Source organism: Pteronotus mesoamericanus, unplaced genomic scaffold (genome assembly GCF_021234165.1).
Source record: "Pteronotus mesoamericanus isolate MK-2021 breed Mesoamerican mustached bat unplaced genomic scaffold, CSHL_Meso_final contig_164, whole genome shotgun sequence".
Taxonomy (NCBI): domain Eukaryota; kingdom Metazoa; phylum Chordata; class Mammalia; order Chiroptera; family Mormoopidae; genus Pteronotus; species Pteronotus mesoamericanus.
Genome location: NW_026555065.1, coordinates 25,785,612 through 25,803,098, shown reverse-complemented (window position 1 = coordinate 25,803,098; position 17,487 = coordinate 25,785,612). Strand labels below are relative to the sequence as shown.

Genomic DNA, 17,487 nt, shown 5'->3' with positions numbered 1-17,487 from the left:
TATTTATATATTTTGAGGTTGGTGACTAAGCAAATAAACATTTACAATTGTTATAGCTCCCTGAGGTTCTGATACTTTTATCATTATGAAATGTCCCTATTTATATCTCTCTGATACTTCTTTCATTAGCAGCTGTTTTTTTCTGATGTTAATATTTCTACCTACCTATGTTATGGTTTATTTTCTCTTTTGCCTATTTTTAAATTTAATCTAATGTTCTTTGATTATTCTATTTTCACCTTTTCTTAGTTATTAGTTATGTTTTACAACATTTGATTATTCCTTTAGTGAATACACTAATGATGGCGACATGCAACTCTTATTGTTTCATATACAACTCATTTATATTTTATCAGCAATACAGCACATAGTATTTATGTATAAGATCACAAATGCAAACATCTGATCACTTCATCAATCTTCTACATTTCATAATGAAACAATATAATTATAAATTAGCTGCACTTTATTTTTTAAAGTTGGAGCATTGTTGTGTATATTTGTGTAAAAATTATTTGTGTAGGTACATGATATTACGTACTAATTTTAGCTCAAGATAATTATTATTCCATTTCAAGATTTTTGTAAATTGAGAGGTCTGGTAGTCTGATAGGTTGAGAACAATGTGTGTAGAATCACTATGTTTGCCAATATTGATTTCAACACAGATAAGACCTAACACAAAGAATGCTTTTTATTACTATTATTTCTATTATTTAAAAAAGTTATTATTGTTACATAAAACCGTTTAAGGCACCGAGTATTGATTGTCTCTTAGCCGGAACCTTAGGGTCCCCAGTCAGAGGCTCTCCTAAGCAGTCCTGGTCAAGATCCCGACCGGAACCTTGGCGCGTTAACGCTAGTTTCCGGCGGGCTCCTTAGAGTGGTGAACAGCGTTGGGCCCAAGGACCATGAAAGGGCCGGAGCCGGGTCCCGAACCTACGATGGAGGGGGACGTGCTGGATACACTGGAGGCGCTGGGGTGAGTATTCCTAGGGACGTCTTTCCCTCGAAAACCTAAGCTGTCCCTCGGCCTGGCTGCTGCAGTCTGCATCCTGCGGGCCTCTACGGGGCTCAGGCAGCTGGGTGCAGGCCTCCTTCCCTGCGTCGCTCCCTCCGGCGCCTACGGAGTTAAGAGGGGAGGCGGGAAAAAAATCCGTTTGGAGGGTTGGGGGTGGAGTAAGGCCGGAGAGCTGGGGCGCGTGGCCCCCTCTTCCAAACTCTTTGCCTGCGAACTCCGCGGCCAGGACTCGCAGTACTGGCGCGAAGTGACCCGGCCGGCGTCAGCCCTCCCGGGAAGCATGTCCCTACCCCGCGGGTGTTATTTTTGTTTCTGTCGTTGCCGCGCCCTGGCGGGGGAGCTGCTGGAACCCAGGGTGCTGCTGTGGACTGTTGTCTCCTACTGTGTACAACCATGGCTTAATTAGGCCGCGGGAGCAAATCTCTCCTGCTTCCTTGACTGAAAATGTTTTAGTTCAGTCCATTCATTCAACCATTCCATCTGTTCTTAAGCAACATGTTTACATGGTGTTAATATGTGTTCATTAGTGCATATTTATGTGCTATACCTAGGAAAAGTCAGTTTCAGATTACTAGCAGTTTACATAGTCCTGGGGGCTACATAGTATATACAATTCAGAGTGATAATTGTTATGAGAATACTGGGATGATGCGAATACTTCCAGGCATGGGGAGCAATACGTGCAACATAGCTTTCCTACAGCCTTTTCCTGTTTTTCTTCACAGCCATATTCCTTTCCCAAACGATCTTGACCTGCACATTATCTCTTGAATGTCCCTGCCCCTATCCCTAGTCAGCTCCAGGAAAACAGGTGCCTTTCCTCTCTTGTTCCCAGCATCATACTACCATGGTGTCTGGTACAATAAATCGTGTTTGAATGAATGAAGAAAAGATCAAAGACGAGCAGGCACAGAGGTAAGCATAGGGCCACATAGTTGAGAGTCAAAAAATACACGTTAAAGACATTGGAGTCATCTGTACAATTGTTTGCCTTGCCACATGCTGGAGTTGCTTGAATGGATTAGCCTGTGCCTTTGGAGGGTTATTATGAAGCATGAAACCCGCAGCTCCCTCTATCTTTTCCTGAAGCTGCACTTGCTTCTCCATCAACTGCAACTTTGGATCCTGATAATACCTACCTTGCAATGACCCACTGTTACAGAGCCTTGCACTTAGCTCCTGAATGTTTGCCAAATGAAGGAAAGAGTAGTGATTAATTAGGGGGCATTTTTTTAGGTCTGTGAAATCCCTTGGAAATTTTCACTTTACTTGGTTAAGGGAGGAACGAAAACAGGAAGTTAAAATACTTAGTTGAAATGTTTAGCCCTCAAACAATTTAAGCTCCCAAGTACTCCAGATAAGAATGGTGGGATTTTGGTCTTGGTGGTACAGTTCAGTTTGTTGGAGGATTCTCCCACAAACCAAAATGTTGAGAGTTCGATTCCTGCTCAGGGCACTTGCCCAGGTTGTAGGTTTAGTCCCTGGTTGGGGCATATACAAGAGGCAACCAGTTGATATTTCTTTCCCTTTCTCTCTCCCTCCTTTCTCCTCTCTCTAAAAATCCATAAGCATGTCTTTGGGTGAGGATTAAAAAAAAAAAAAAGAATGGTGGGATTCTGTAAATAGTTTATAAAAAAGGGAAAGTTAGTCCTTTTTTCCCCCTCCCTTTATTCCTTGCATTTGTTTGTATTATAGGTATTTAAAAAATGAAGTTTGCTCTAATTGACTTTTATTAAGGAAGATTAGTTTCAGGGTGTTCAATATGTAAAGTAAAATTTTACACGTTAGAGTTGATTTTTCCGGGAATACCTGAGAGCAAAAAATTTTGAAGTTTAAATTTTCCTATAAGGATAATGAAATGTAGGAAAAAAAGTAATTGTTTATTTAAAATAGGTGTTATAATTGAACACTGTTTTAAAATGCCATCTATGTAGATTGTGAATAATACATTTCTATTGTGATAAAAATATGAGCTGTCATGAATCAGATAAACTAAGAAATTAAAGGGAGGAATTAGAAGTGAACATCTATGTAAAAGAACAGTTTAGTGATATGGTCTGTTATAAATGAAAACAGGCTAGATATAACTTAGTTTACTTATCTATGAAAGGAGCAGGCTGGAGCAGATTATTTCAGAAGTTTCTCTCAGTTATGATAGTCTGATTTTGTAGAACAGTGAATCTCAACCCTGATTGTGGATCAAAATCATGTATGGAGCTTGGAAAAAAAAGTTCCAGTCTAGTATACATTGCAAACTGACTGGATCATGATCTTTTTGGGGGACGCAGTATAAGCATGCATTTTTTAGAAAGCTTCACAGCCTAGATTAAGAACCACCATTATGGAGAGAAGTTTATTTCAAATATTTATTGAGTATAACTCTATATTAGACACTGTCTGAGAAGTCAGAAGTGACCAAAATAGAATTATTCCCCGTCCCTATGGAGCTACAGTCTAGTGCAGGAAGACATGATCACGCGGATATTTATTAACTACAAGTGCTTTAAAGGACAAGAACTGGATGACATAAGATAATAGTAGGACCTATAGTCTTTTAGGGGTTAGTGATAGATTTCTGAGGAAGTGGCATTTGAGTTGATATAGGAACCGTCAGTAGGCGTTAACTAGGTGAGGCTGAGTGGGAAAGGAGGACAAAGGTGTCCTTACGGTTGAAAGGAGAATGCTGTGTTAGAAGAACTAGAAGTCGGCTAAGTGAGTGGCGGGCACAGAGCAAAGGCCAGAGTATTGGAAGATTGGATTGGAGAGTTACGGTAAGGTCAGGGCATGCAGCACTTTTCTGGCTATACTGTATTGGGTTGGCCAAAAAGTCTGTTTAGTTTTTTTCACCACCAAATAAAAGACACATTTTTCATTTTCACCAATAACTTTATTGATTTGGATATTTTGAGTATGTCCTCTATCTGCCATGTGGTATAACGTTGATTGTCCTCAGTTTATGTCTCTATTTGATGGCTGTCGACTTCACGTGGTCTGCCCAACCGTGGAGCATCATCTAGCTAGAAATTTCCGGCACAAAACTTCGCAAACCACTTTTGACACCTTCTATCAGTCACAGCACCTTCTCCACACACTGCACAAATCTTTCATTGCGTTTCAGCTGCATTTTTACCTTTCTTGAAATAATAAAGCATAATATGCTGAAAATGTTGCATATTTTCTTCCATTTTTATGTTAAAATGGCTACATAAAAATCACCAATTTTGATGTTTTTTAAAGAATGCACACTGATATAACAGTTGTCACAATACAATCTAACAAAATTGTTTCAAATGAAGTCAAAGACAACTAAGAGCTAGTTGGAAAATAAGCAAATCTTATGGAAAAGAAACAAACGAACTTTTTGGCCAACCCAGTAAATTTTTTTCTTTGTCATAACAGCAGTGGGGCATGATTGAAGGATTTTATTTTATTTTAATTTATTTTAATTTAATTTTATTTTATAGGGGAACGAAGGAAGAAAGAGGGAGAGAAACATCAACGTATGGTTGCCTCTCATGTGCCCCCTACTGGGGACCTGGCCCACAACCCAGGCCTGTGTCCTGACTGAGAATCTGACTGGCAGCCCTTATGTTCTCAGGCTGGCACTCAGTCCACTGAGCCACACCAGCCAGGGCTAATTGAAGGATTTTAAATAAAAAAGGGACGGATTAAATGTCTAGTTTGAAAAGTTACCTTTGTCAGTGAGATGGAGAGTGGATTGGAGAATTTAGGCAAGAAGCGATGGTTGCTTTTTGGCTGTGAACATGGAAAGAAGTGCATTAGGGGACTTAGTGGCTGACTGCATATTAGAGCTGAAGGAGATGATGGTATTAAAGATTCATTTCTGCAGTAGGTATTTATTTAGCTCCAAAATGAAATGATGTACCCTGGAATCTAAAATGAATAGGGGAGAAAGTGAAAACAGCAGGGAGCTAGTCAATACAGAGAATGCGGATGGACCAATGAAACGGAGGTAGAGATGATATTAAAGAATAGTTGTAGGTGACTGGTTTAAAAAGCAAGCTGAAAGAAAAGGTAGTAGGTTGTGGACTGCGAGTATCATATCTGAATTGGTGATTCCAGGTTGGAGTAGTTCCAGGTGATGATAGCAAGAGGGTAGTTCACTGACATGTAGTGGCAGAGGCTGGAAAAGAGGAAGTTAGGGAACTAAGATCTCAGGGCACTGGATAGGCTATACATACAACTTTGAAGAAACTTAACATAATTGCAAACATGGGGATGGGAAGGAAAAGTGAGCACAGTGAATGTTGGGGAGTGCCGAAGAGATTGGTAGATGAAAATCCCAAGAGAAAGGGTGGCAAATCAGACTGGCTTGAGCCTGGAGAGAGCAGGAGATATTTACAAGAAAATGAGGGAGCAAGGGTACAGATCTTATATTAGGAAGCAAGGAGAACAATTGCTGCCATCTCGTGGAGCGAGTAAACTAGCCAAAGCTAGAGGTGGTAGGGATAGTCTTTCTGAAAAGAGATGGACAATATAAGAGAGTTGTTGTTTATGAATGGAACACAGTGGGAGAATTTGGGAAGCAGGGAGAAGTGCGGTGCCGGATCAGAGGCAAACCAATAGGGCGGGCAAATGACAGGAGAAAGGGTCTCATATTTTATATGTTGGGTAATAAAAACAGAAAACAAGTAAATTAGGCCCTGGCTCTGTCTTTGTGGAAGTTTGCCAGTGGCACTAACAGACGGAAGACTGGCTTACCCACTTGGAAGTGTCAGCCGAGCTGCTGTGGTTCCAGTGTATGGAGCTCCTGGGAGAGTCGGGGCCTAGGGGAGATATCACCGATGTTTGAAATAAGAGGAGCACTTTCCTAATTAAGTAAGAATTTATAGAACAAACTAAGAGCATCATAATAATACTTTTGAGGACATTATGGCAATTAAGTGGGGTAATATACATAAAGCATGTAGCACTGGCCTACCATAAAAGCAGTTTATAAATTTTAGTTGTATTATGATTGTGATTTTTCTTAGATGTTAAGTTTGTTAAATGCATTTATTTTTTTCTTTTGATCTTTATCTGCTTTCATGAAGTGAGGCATTAAGGATTGTGGGGTTTTCTCCCTCTAAATTCCTTATTTCTGGTGACTAAATCAATTTTTGTTGAATTATGGTGGGCACTTGAGTGATAATAACTTATCACCAGAGGCACTGTAAGACAGGGAGGAAAGGTAACTGCATAGAGAAACCAGTCTTGGATAGAGGAGCAAAGACACTGGTCTCGTCCCAGCTCTGCCTTTACCTGGCTGTACAGCCTGGCCGGGTTATTTGCTTAGCTTCCTTATTAGTGTAGACAGAAGTTTAACAGTTCACATGGAGCATTTGGGGTCAAATCTGGGCTTAAATCCGCGTATCGTCATGTAGTTATTTTCTGATCCAAAACTGGATAATACCAACCTCAAAGAATTGCTATAAAGATTAAATGAATTGTAAATAAACAATTTATTGACTAACACTGTGCCTGGCCTGCTACTTAAAGCAGGTATCCTAACCTCATTAACCCTTAATTTCTTATCTGCAAAATGGGGATTTGAAAATATCCTTCATGAGCTATAACCAGAGAATTCAGAGAAAAAGACATGCAAATGGCCTGTAAACATATGAAAAGATGTACAGCCTTGCTCATAAGAGAAATGTAAATTAAAAGTATATGAGATACCAGATGGTCAGAAATCCAAATGTTTGATAACTTTGGTGCATTGTGGGGGAATGGGTACCCTTATACCTGATGGTACAACCCCTGTAGAAAAAAATAGAATAGTATCTAGCAAAGTTACTTATTCACTTACTCTTTGACCTAACAGCCCCAACTCTAGGAATCTATCCCTGATGTGCAAAAATCTGCCAACTTTATTATAATAGCAAAATACTGTATTAACTCAAGTGCTCTTCAGTTGGGGCATAGTGAATAAAATATGGTGCATTCAGACAGAGGAGTGCCCTGTTTTCTTATCCAGAATTAGGATAACTTTATTGTATAGTAACAATAAAAATGATTGAGTAGTATTTCTACTGATCTCTAGTATATGTAAATATGTGTGTGTGAGTGTGTATGTGTTTAAACCAAGGAATAGGTCAGTATACAGTTGGTTACCTTTTATTTAAAAAAGGAAAAGTGTATATATGTTTGTATTTTAAAACATTATGGAATGACAACCCCAAACTAATAAATATGGTGTTGATGGGGGAATGAGGGAACAGAGTAGGACGAACAAGATTAAGATTGTAAATGAGATTTGTCTGAAGGTACCTTGCTTTGTAAATTAGACTTTGAAACTACATAAATGTTTTACATAATTATAAAGCAAAATTAGGAATGAAATCAGAACCAAAAAAGAGAGACATATCCTGAAAATTAAAAGCAAAATGAAACAAAGTTCTGCTAATATATTGAGTAGGTGGTTTAATCACATGGAAAGGAATTTTTAGAAATGCATCCTTTCTGGAATATATTCTAAAGATAAAAATATAAATTGTTTTCAGTGATTTTATTGTTAGTAATAATGCTGGTTTTCTTGCTTTGAAACTATATGTAATTTATATTTATTTTTACTAGGATTATGTAAATATCGTTAGAAACCAGATTTTTATTGAAAATAGATCAAAATAGATGAAAACAAGAATTTTAGAGAAAATAGGTAAATATGTAAAAAGAAGTAAGTAAAAACTCCACAATTCTGAGTTTGAATTGAAAATAGCAGTGTGATCTCCTGATGTAATTTATCTTAAAAAGACACAGATGCAGTGACTAACTTTTAGTACCAGGTTGGGTATTCCAAATACCATGGAAAAAAACCAGAGCTTCTTGGAGAAATGGCCAGTTACACCTAAAGAACAGGAACATCTTGTCAAAGAAATCAAGGAAAGTGTTCAGAGAATACTGAAGATAAGGCAACATGAATGGCTTCCCATTAACCAAAGATAGGACTGTTTGAAAAGCAAAATAGCTGCAATGGATTAAAACTCATCAAATATGTTAAAATCTATAAGTTTATAATGTGGAAAAGAAGCTCAGTTTCAGAAAGACCAATAAAAGTAGGAAACTGGTATCTAATTCAATTAAGGTAATATATAAAATGATGACAAGATTTAAGGTTCTATTCAAATACACTGTAGCAGTGTTTGAAAATATAAAATTATAAAATAAATGGTTAGGTTAAATTATTTCACAGGTGTTTTTCAGCTTTAATTTTTTTAAACTTAAAATTTTCATCTGTTTTTTCAGTACTTTTTTCTTATTCTTGTAAGTAGTACTAGACTTAGTTCTATTTGACTTTGTTATGTGTAATTTTTCTCTTAAAATTGGTTAATAATTTTACTAAAAAATTTTAGAATATAGAAAAAAGCCAAATGTTAATTTATAGAGCAGAAATCAGCATACCATTTCTGTAACAGGCCAGATAGGAACAATTTTTGGCTTTGCTGGCCATACTGTCTCTTCCCGAACCTACTCAGCTCGCTGCCCTTCCAGTGTGGAAGCACCAGAGACAGACTGTAAATGGACACATTTATCAGCTGTGTTCCAATAAAACTATTTGCAAAAACGGACAGCAGGCTATGATAAAGAGTATGAGGCTTTCTTGTTTTCTTTCTTATTTTTAACCTTTCATGTCTTTCTTTCTAGGTATAAGGGACCACTGTTAGAAGAGCAAGCCCTTACCAAGGCAGCTGAGGGTGGACTGTCTTCACCTGAGTTTTCAGAGCTCTGTGTTTGGTTAGGCTCTCAAATAAAATCACTGTGCAACTTGGAAGAAAGTATCACTTCAGCTGGTATTGCCATTATGTTTATCTACTTGTTTGTTTAATAGGAAAGTGAAATGATAGCTTATGATTTACCTACAATGTGTGCAATGTACAAAGAAAAATCATTAATATGAAGAACTTCAGTATGTTATATTAAATATCTTTGGATTAAATGTTAACTTAATCCAAAATTTGTTCTTAACTTTGCATAAGATTATAAACAATTACTGCTTATCTGCTGTCCCAACCTTAGTATTTTTTAGAAAAAGAGCCTGAATTTGGTTATTTAAAAAGTTTAACTTTTGAATACTGCTTGTTTTGAATTAAGGTTTTTTTTTTTGTTTTAAGTTATATTACCAAGCCTATGACCCAGGACATGTATTCACATAGGAATGCTTTTATAAAAAATTCCTGTACTACTTCATAAAGTTTAATTCATTACTATCTCGGTAACTGGAGTTGTTGTAGGTCTTTGGTAGAATTTCAGATAGTGTAATAAAATGAAAAATAAAAAGTATTGGTCATTTGCTAGGAGACAAAGTAGCCTTCTCTTTTGAAGCTGCCCTTTCAAATTGTTTTTCCCCATGCCAAATCTAATAGAATTCACTTGATACAAAATAAAATAAGCTAAATTCAAAACATACGACACAGGCTCCCATATAATTAGATTATAAAAGAAAGAAAAGCAGTGAGGCTTCATTAGATGATTGCATTTATTATCTGAATCCATAGACATGTCATAGAAATGGATCATTTGCTCTGAAGCCAGTTAATAATTATAGTTGTAATAATACTTTTAATATTTTAGTTACTAACACAAAATTATTCATTTTATCTACTTTTATGGGACATACTTTGGAAAATACTTATTGGATTTAAATGTAAAAATACTTATAATCTCATGATTACGTATTTGTATTCTTAAATTGATACTTATATTTCTGAGTTAAGTGTTTGAATATAGAAATTGTTTGGTTACCTTTATGTAAGCTCTGGGGTCACACATGTAAGGATTTAATGTCAAGAAAAAATTTAGAATTGAATGCAAAATTGAAGTGAACAAGTGGTAGATTTTATAATATCAGATTATATGATAAATATTCAGTAAATGTTTTATGATTTTTCTTTTTTAAAGGGAGAGATGATCTAGAAAGCTTCCAGCTTGAGATAAGTGGTTTTTTAAAAGAAATGGCATGTCCATATTCTGTACTCATATCAGGAGATGTTAAAGACCGTTTAAAAAAGAAGGATGACTGCTTGAAACTTCTTTGTAAGTTGCCTTTCTTTGAACATTTAAATGCATGTGTTTGGTGTGGTTTTTGTTACTTTTCAAGTCAAAATTTATGAAATTTCATTAAACGTTAGGTATCTTGTGTATATAAAAGGCTTTGATATTTGACTTAAAATTTGAAGCTGACTCAAATATTTATATAAATGTAGTATAAATTCTACTAATGTACTCTCCAAGATTTCTAACACTTAATGATTTATTTGGCCAATCTAGAATTTCCTGTGCTTGTGATTTATATAGTATTTTAGTAATTTTTCCTTCACCTAATTCATCTCTTAGCATTTATGACTAGATGGCTAAAGCTGGTGATCTCTAAACTCCTGTTTAATCTTAAAACTCTTTGAAACTAGGCTACTAAGCAGTTTATTAGATCTTGTTTTAGTAATAGGCACTGAGTGATAGTGAGTTCAAAAATACATTTTGATCACTTAAAATTGTACCAGAAACTACTCTAGGCATTAGGGATACCATTTAAAAAAAAAAAAATTGCATCCTTGGGCCACTGGAGTTCTAGTGAGTATGGCTTATTTTCATCAGGGGTTAATTTGGAGTAAAATTATCCTGTATCCAAACAATTACCATAAATAAAAATTCATTTATTTGTATTGGGTCCCTTCAAAAGTTTTTTTAGTTCAGTTAAATTTCATACTCTTTTGAAAGTTCTGCAAACAATGACCATATGAATGCATTTTCTAACATCTATTATTGAAGATTTCTGTTATTTTAGGTTGTACCATTTACAAAAAGATCCATGTGATACACTCCTTCTAGGCTCTAGTGTTAGTAATGTTTGTTGCACTAGAGCAGAAATAGTATGGATGTGTTTAACTAGTGATGATGATAGAAGTGTTGGCATTTAAATTGCATGGTATGTGTTTGGGGGGGTAGAATTACGTCTCCCCCTTCATTTCTTATACTCTTTCCTCATCTTCCTTCCATTCAGTGTGGGTCATTGATTTAATGAACCACTGTTATTAATGGGAGGTCGTAGTAACCCTTAGGCATATTGGGACAGAAAGGAAGCAAGCGGCATGGCCCACAGGAGCTTGCCCATCCTTTGTCAGTCGGTGAGAGCTATGTGATTCATCATTGTTCCCTGTTTGCCTTACTTGCTAAGAAGCTCAGCAGTAGTAGTAAGAAAGGTTTCTGGTACAAGTAAAAGTAAAGAGAAAATGTAAGAGAAGTTGGTATAGTTTTTTCTGATTATGAATATACATGCTCGGGAGGTGAAGATGGGGAGTTCATGGTAAATGGGTACAGAGTTTTAGCTGGGAAAGACGCAGAATTTCTGGAGGTGGATGGTGGTGATGATTGCACAACAGCGTGGACATACTTAATGCCAATGTACACTTAAAAATAGATGGTAAATTTTAGCCCTGACTGGTGTGGGTCAGTGGGTTGGGCATCGTCTTGCAAACTGAAAGGTCGCCAGTTCGATTCCCAGTCGGGGCATGTGCCTGGGTTGTGACCCAGGTCGCTGGTTGGGGGGTGGGGAGCGTTATGAGAGAGGCAACTGATTGATGTTTCTCTCACACATTGGTGTTTCTCTCCCTCTCTTTCTTGCTCCCTTCCCCTCTCTCTCTAAAAATAAATAAAGAAAATCTCAAAAAAAGAATAGTAAATTTTATGTTATCTTACATGTTAAGAATTGCATGTTTATTATAGAAATCTTACAAAATAGGTAAAATTATAAATAACAAAATCATTTATAATTTCATTCCCCAGAGAAAATCATGAATAACTTTCTGGTGTGTTTCTTGTTCCTTTTGTTTTTACTTTACACACACATATTTAAACATGACTGAAATCTTGTTACAGATTAAGTTCCTCTTCCTCTTTCTCTTCATTTAATATATTGTGAGCATGTCCCCATCACTTAATATTTAAAAAAGTTAAATTGGCTACCTAACATTCTATGTTATGTTTAATAAATTTCATATTTAAGGGTACTTCGTTGTTTTTTATTTTATATTAATTTCTTTGTTTATAATTTTGGATTACTTTTACTTAGACAAAGATTTGAACATTAAAAAAAAAAAAATCTTTGATATAGGTATATATTGCCCTTTTTTGCTCCGGAAAGGTTATACCAGATCTCGATTTTACCAGCATCTATTCCATCTTTATCTTTAGTTTGACTGTCTTGAAAACATGTTTAGAAGCTTCTTCATCTTCTTGGAAGTGTTTGCAACATGTATAAAATTAAAAGGGCGAAATTCCTTACTATGTGGAGAGCTTTTGTAAATCAAGAAGAAAAAGAAAAACTCACTGGAAAAATACATAAAGCATGTAAGACAAGAAAAAGGTCTTCTATAGAAAAAAAAATTTTAATTACTTTTAAATGTGAAAAGATGCACAGTATCCTTCAAAGTTAAAATGTTATAAAAAAATAAAATGATAGGATACTAATGTTTTTCCTTTACCAGGCTAGCAAATACATAAAAAAAATTTTTTTTTAAGTTCTTACAAAGTTTGGGGGAATAAGCATTTTCATATACTATAGGTATTAGTGTGTGGTGGGAGAGTAACTGGTATAACCTTTGAAAGGGCAAAATTATTAATATAACAATTGAAATTCACCTGCCTTTTGGTTTGGCAATATCATGGCTAGGAAAAGATATTTGTTTCCCCAAGTGTACAAAGATACATGAAAAGGATGTTCACTATGGTGGTGTTTGTAATAGTTAGCTAGGAATGATTCATCTTTGCAATGATACCGTTTTATAGCCATTAAAATGAAAACTGATCAACTATGTTGATATGGAATGATCACTGATATATTGGTAAATAGAAAATGAATATACAGAATATGTGTAGTGTGTCTTGTAGAAAAGTGCATAGATAGTAGATATGTATACTAAATATACATACAAATATGTGCCTAAAAAGATAGCCAGGAAACTAATAATGGTGATTGCCTCAGGGGAAGGGGAATCTGAGGATCTGTGGGAGTAAGAAGAGTTTTCACTGTACTGTTTACCACATGCATGGACTAGCATTTTATAGGCTAGACTGAACCCTTGTTTGTGCTATTACATAGAGCATGTTTCCATAGAACAAAGGTGGGCTTCAGCCAAGTTTCTATCCAGAATACAAATTATGAAGAACTGGTGATCTGTTTTAATGAAGTTTTGAAATTAGAGGGACCTTGGCATATTCCTCATAAGCCAACTTTAGTATTTACTGGTCTTAACTTTTTGTGGGCTTTTTAGACTGTCTGACACATATAGATTGCATGGAAAAGTCTTTAAATTAGTGAATGTCAATTCTGCCTGCCCGTGAAAATCACCTTGGGTATAAAATAAACCACACAGATGCCCTACTCCTACTTCACACCTGGTTCAGAATCTCTGAGGGTGAGACCCTGACACCTGTACTTCAAAGGTTTCTTAGATATTTCTTCTGCTCAGCTGAAGTTTAAATTACTGTATTAAATTGTGTGTGTGTGTGTGTGTGTGTGTAACTTCAAGCAAATAAAAACTGCTGTAGTGAAAGTTAATTTAAAATAAGACTATAACCATACAAGATTTTGAGTAATTTTCCTTAATAAGGCAGTTGAAAAGACTAAATGAAATGGTGACAGTAAAGGGGTGGTCTATCCTGAAGGCAAATAATTACTCTGATTATCTGCTTATAAATTAGTTAGAGCTGTATGTTTTCCCCTGGCTTGAGCACTCTGCATGTGGAAGAGAGAATACTTTATCAGAGCCTTACACGTTTTTATTTATTCTTAAATTATTAATTTACTGGTGTGTCTCTCCTACTGGACTTTAAACTCTGTGGGTAGGCACTGTTGTTTTTTTAAATTTCCTCCTGCCCTCTTTATTATTAGTAGTAGTATTTTATGATAACAGCATTAGATCTCTCCTCTTAGCAAACTTTTAAGTATCTAAAAATTACGGTACTGTATTGTTACCTGTAGGCACTGTGCTATAAAGTAGTAGATCACTAGGACTTCTTTTGTGTAACTGATCAGTATGTATCCAACTTGGCTTATGGGGACTATGCCAAGGTCCCTCTGATTGCAAAACTTCATTTAAACAGTTCACCAGTTCTTGAAAATTTATATTTGACTAATAACTCCCTGTTTCTCCCTCCTCCTTTGGCAACCACCATTTTACTTTCTGCGTTATAGGTTTGACTGTTTTAGATGACTGTTTTAGATGACTTGTTTGACTTTGATATTCTCATCAAAATGATATATAGTATTTGTGCTCCTGTGTCTGGCTTATTTCGCTTTGCACAGCGTCCTCCAGGTTCATCCGTGGTGTTGCAAATGGCTGGATTTCCTTTTTACAGGCTGAATAAGATTCCATTATATGTCTGTTCTACATTTTCTTTATCCACTTATCTGTCAAAGAAAACTTACCTATGTCTTGGTTATTGTGAACAGCATGACGAAGAACATGGTAGTGCAGGTCTCTTTGAGATCCTGACTGCAATTTCTTTGGATATATACTCCCAAAAGTGGGATTTTTAAGGAGTTTGTGTACATTTTAAAATTATTTGTTTTTCCCTTTTCTTACAGTATTTTTAAGTACAGAGCTTCAAGCTTTACAGATATTACAGAACAAGAAATGTAAAACTTCTCAATTAGATAAAAATAGTGAAATTTATCAGGAAGTTCAAGCTATCTGTGATACCCTTGGCGTTCCCAAGTCAACAACTTCTGACATTCCACTTCTGTTAAACCAAGTGGAGTCAAAGGTATTGTATTTATTTTTTTTTCCCCCAAAATTCAACTCAGTGCTGACATGTAAATGTTGTATTAAAAATTAAAATAATTCCTTTAAGTATAAGATATACATTCCATTTCAAGAAAAGTTTATCTTCATGAAAGCAACACTTTGGATTTGGAATGAATATGCATGTGACCTAGTCTGCCTATAGTTAATACTCAGGCCTTGTGAGAGTTACATAATAGAAATCATTTTGCAAATGTAAAGATTGCTTTCCTAAACAAGGTTGAAATACAGTTTAATGAAACAAGTAGAGTTATCCTATAAAGTCAAAGGCAAACTAAATTTTTTTAACAGATATTGTTAATTGAATTGGAATGTGTTGTCTTTGACACTGAACAAGCACAATTTCTGGTGGATAAGTGTTTAGTGTTTGTTGTAGAGTGAATGAATGAGTATCCTGATTGAGTAAAAACAACCACAAACTATGTGCTCAAGCTTTCTGAGTTTTTTCTGTTATTAAACTATCCTTTATCCTAGTGGAGCTGTATCTTAGAGAGACTGCTACTCACACAGACCAAATTCTGGCCTAATTCCTAGGTTATGTAGGAGCCCTGTAAGGGAATAATAACAGGGTTCATTTTAAAGGAAAAGAAAATTCTCACCCTCAAGAATAGGTACTTAAACTCTCTTTTTAGACACATTACTTTAAACTAAATTCTTGAGTACTGTTTTTTGCATTGCTAATTTATGAACTGAAAAATAAGAAAGATTTGTCTTCATGAGAGGATTTTAGTAGCATTAAGATGAAAACACAATATTAAAAAATTTTTTTTCAGGGCAGGGGCAATAGAACTTGCAAACCAAAGATTAAGTTGGTGAATCTCAGCTCAAAAACATTGTTCTGGAATTATATTACCCTTCAGAGTTTTCTTCTCTTTTCCCCTGGATTAAGAATGGTCTGGTGTTGGCTAAAATATCAGGGACTATTTCAGAATGAGAAGATTTCTGGGCTCTTTTTAATAATGCTTTTACATATTTAATCCAAAAAGGCTTTTTCTTTTGTGGGTTTCAGTTAGTATTAATAATATCCCCAAACCTCTCTTTTTCTGACTTAAAGCAGCCCATGTTCAAATGCTGGTGGGCTCATTGTAAGGGAGTTGTTACCATGGCCATTGTGACTAAATAGGTCCTAAAGGACTTCCTTCTCCATTTAGTTCCTATCAAAGCAAATATTTCCCTTTATTTTTTTCTTTTATGTGTGATGTATGCAGAAGAGACTTTGTCACCGTTGGGAGGAAAATTATTATTTGGTAACTTAAAGCCGTTTAAATGTGAATCTAAAGTAATGATAGTAGTACCGATAGCAGATACATAGCATTTACTGTCCTAACTGTTTATATGTAACATTCATTGAATTCTTAGATCACCTGTAATGGGGTAGGTATTTTGTTACTGTCTGTAACAGCTACAAGTGGCAACTGAGGTACTAAAGATTTTATAAATTAGACAAACTAGTAATGGTAGACCTGAGATCGGAACCTAAGCAGTCCTTCACAGTCCATACTCTTCACTCTCTGACTACATCACAAGTCACTCTCAGACTTACTGAAACTGTTATCTAATGTTGAAATCCTGGGAATGTGATTACATGTAAGAAACTGCAAATATGCATTTAGAATCCCTCTTGAGTGAGGAATTACAACTAAAATGTTTAGGAATATATGAAATAATCAAATTGGAGATATTTACAATAATTGTGGAATCTACAAAAAAGTATGTTTCAAGAAAATAAGTTAATTCTTTACAATATGTAAGAATTGTATCAGTAATTGAATTATTATTGCAGAGGTAGATTTGCTGTGATGCTAATAAAGCTTAAGCTTTGGGACCCCTCATTTACACTTCTTTTGAAGCTAAGTTTTTAAAAACAGCCTTCTCAAGATATAATTTACGTGTCATAAAATTCACCAGCTTGGCTCAGTGGGTTGGGCATCATCCTCCAAAACGAAAGGTTGCCAGTTTGATCCTGGTCAGGGCACATGCCTGGGTCCTGGGCCAGGTCCCCAGCTGGGGCCCCTGCAAGGGGCAACCAATTAATGTTTCTGTCGCACGTCAGTGTTTCTCTTCCTCCCTTCCCCTCTCTGAAAATAAATAAAACCGTTTTAAAAATTCACCCATTTTAAGTATACAATTCAATGAATTTTAGTGTAGTTTTAGAGTACAACCATCATCAAAATCAAACTTCAGAGTATTTCTGTCACCCTCAGAAGAAACCTTGTGCCCGTTTATAGTCACTCCCCCTCACCACCACCAATCTGCAAGCTAATTTTATGTTGACAATTTTTAATTCTTTTTCTTAAAAAATAACTCCCAACATTAAATAAGCTTCATACCCCTGACAATCTGAACTGCTCCTGATTGGTTTCCCTACTTACCTGTAACTAAGAAACTGTAAATAGTTCATTTTGTTTTGAAACACTTTCTTTAGATCAGAAAGGATTCACCAGCTAGAAGGGTAAGTCCAACTTAGGCTGTCATTTCTTGGTCATTTTCTTCAGGATAAATGACTGTTATTGGAATGATCCTTGATATTGCTAAAGCAAAAGCAAATACATAATATCTTGTTCATGAAAATAAAAATGTTTTAAGTAATTTAAATCAGTGGCTTTGCAAAATAATGAAAATAATTTCACCATACATATTTTCATTATGTATATGGTGACTATAATT

The 17,487-nt window shown here is 35.6% G+C and overlaps 1 protein-coding gene across 1 annotated transcript in view; it reads left to right on the top strand.

Annotated features, from left to right (window-relative positions):
* Nucleotides 1-870: 870 nt before the first annotated feature.
* The window catches only part of FAM98B (family with sequence similarity 98 member B), a 30,395-nt gene continuing 13,778 nt past the window's right edge, over nt 871-17,487 (top strand). Inside the window, exons 1-4 of the mRNA XM_054565601.1 lie at nt 871-982; nt 8,666-8,811; nt 9,920-10,054; nt 14,604-14,782. Coding sequence (XP_054421576.1) covers nt 912-982; nt 8,666-8,811; nt 9,920-10,054; nt 14,604-14,782 — 531 coding nt within the window. The 5' untranslated portion in view covers nt 871-911. The remainder of the gene's footprint in view (nt 983-8,665; nt 8,812-9,919; nt 10,055-14,603; nt 14,783-17,487) is intronic.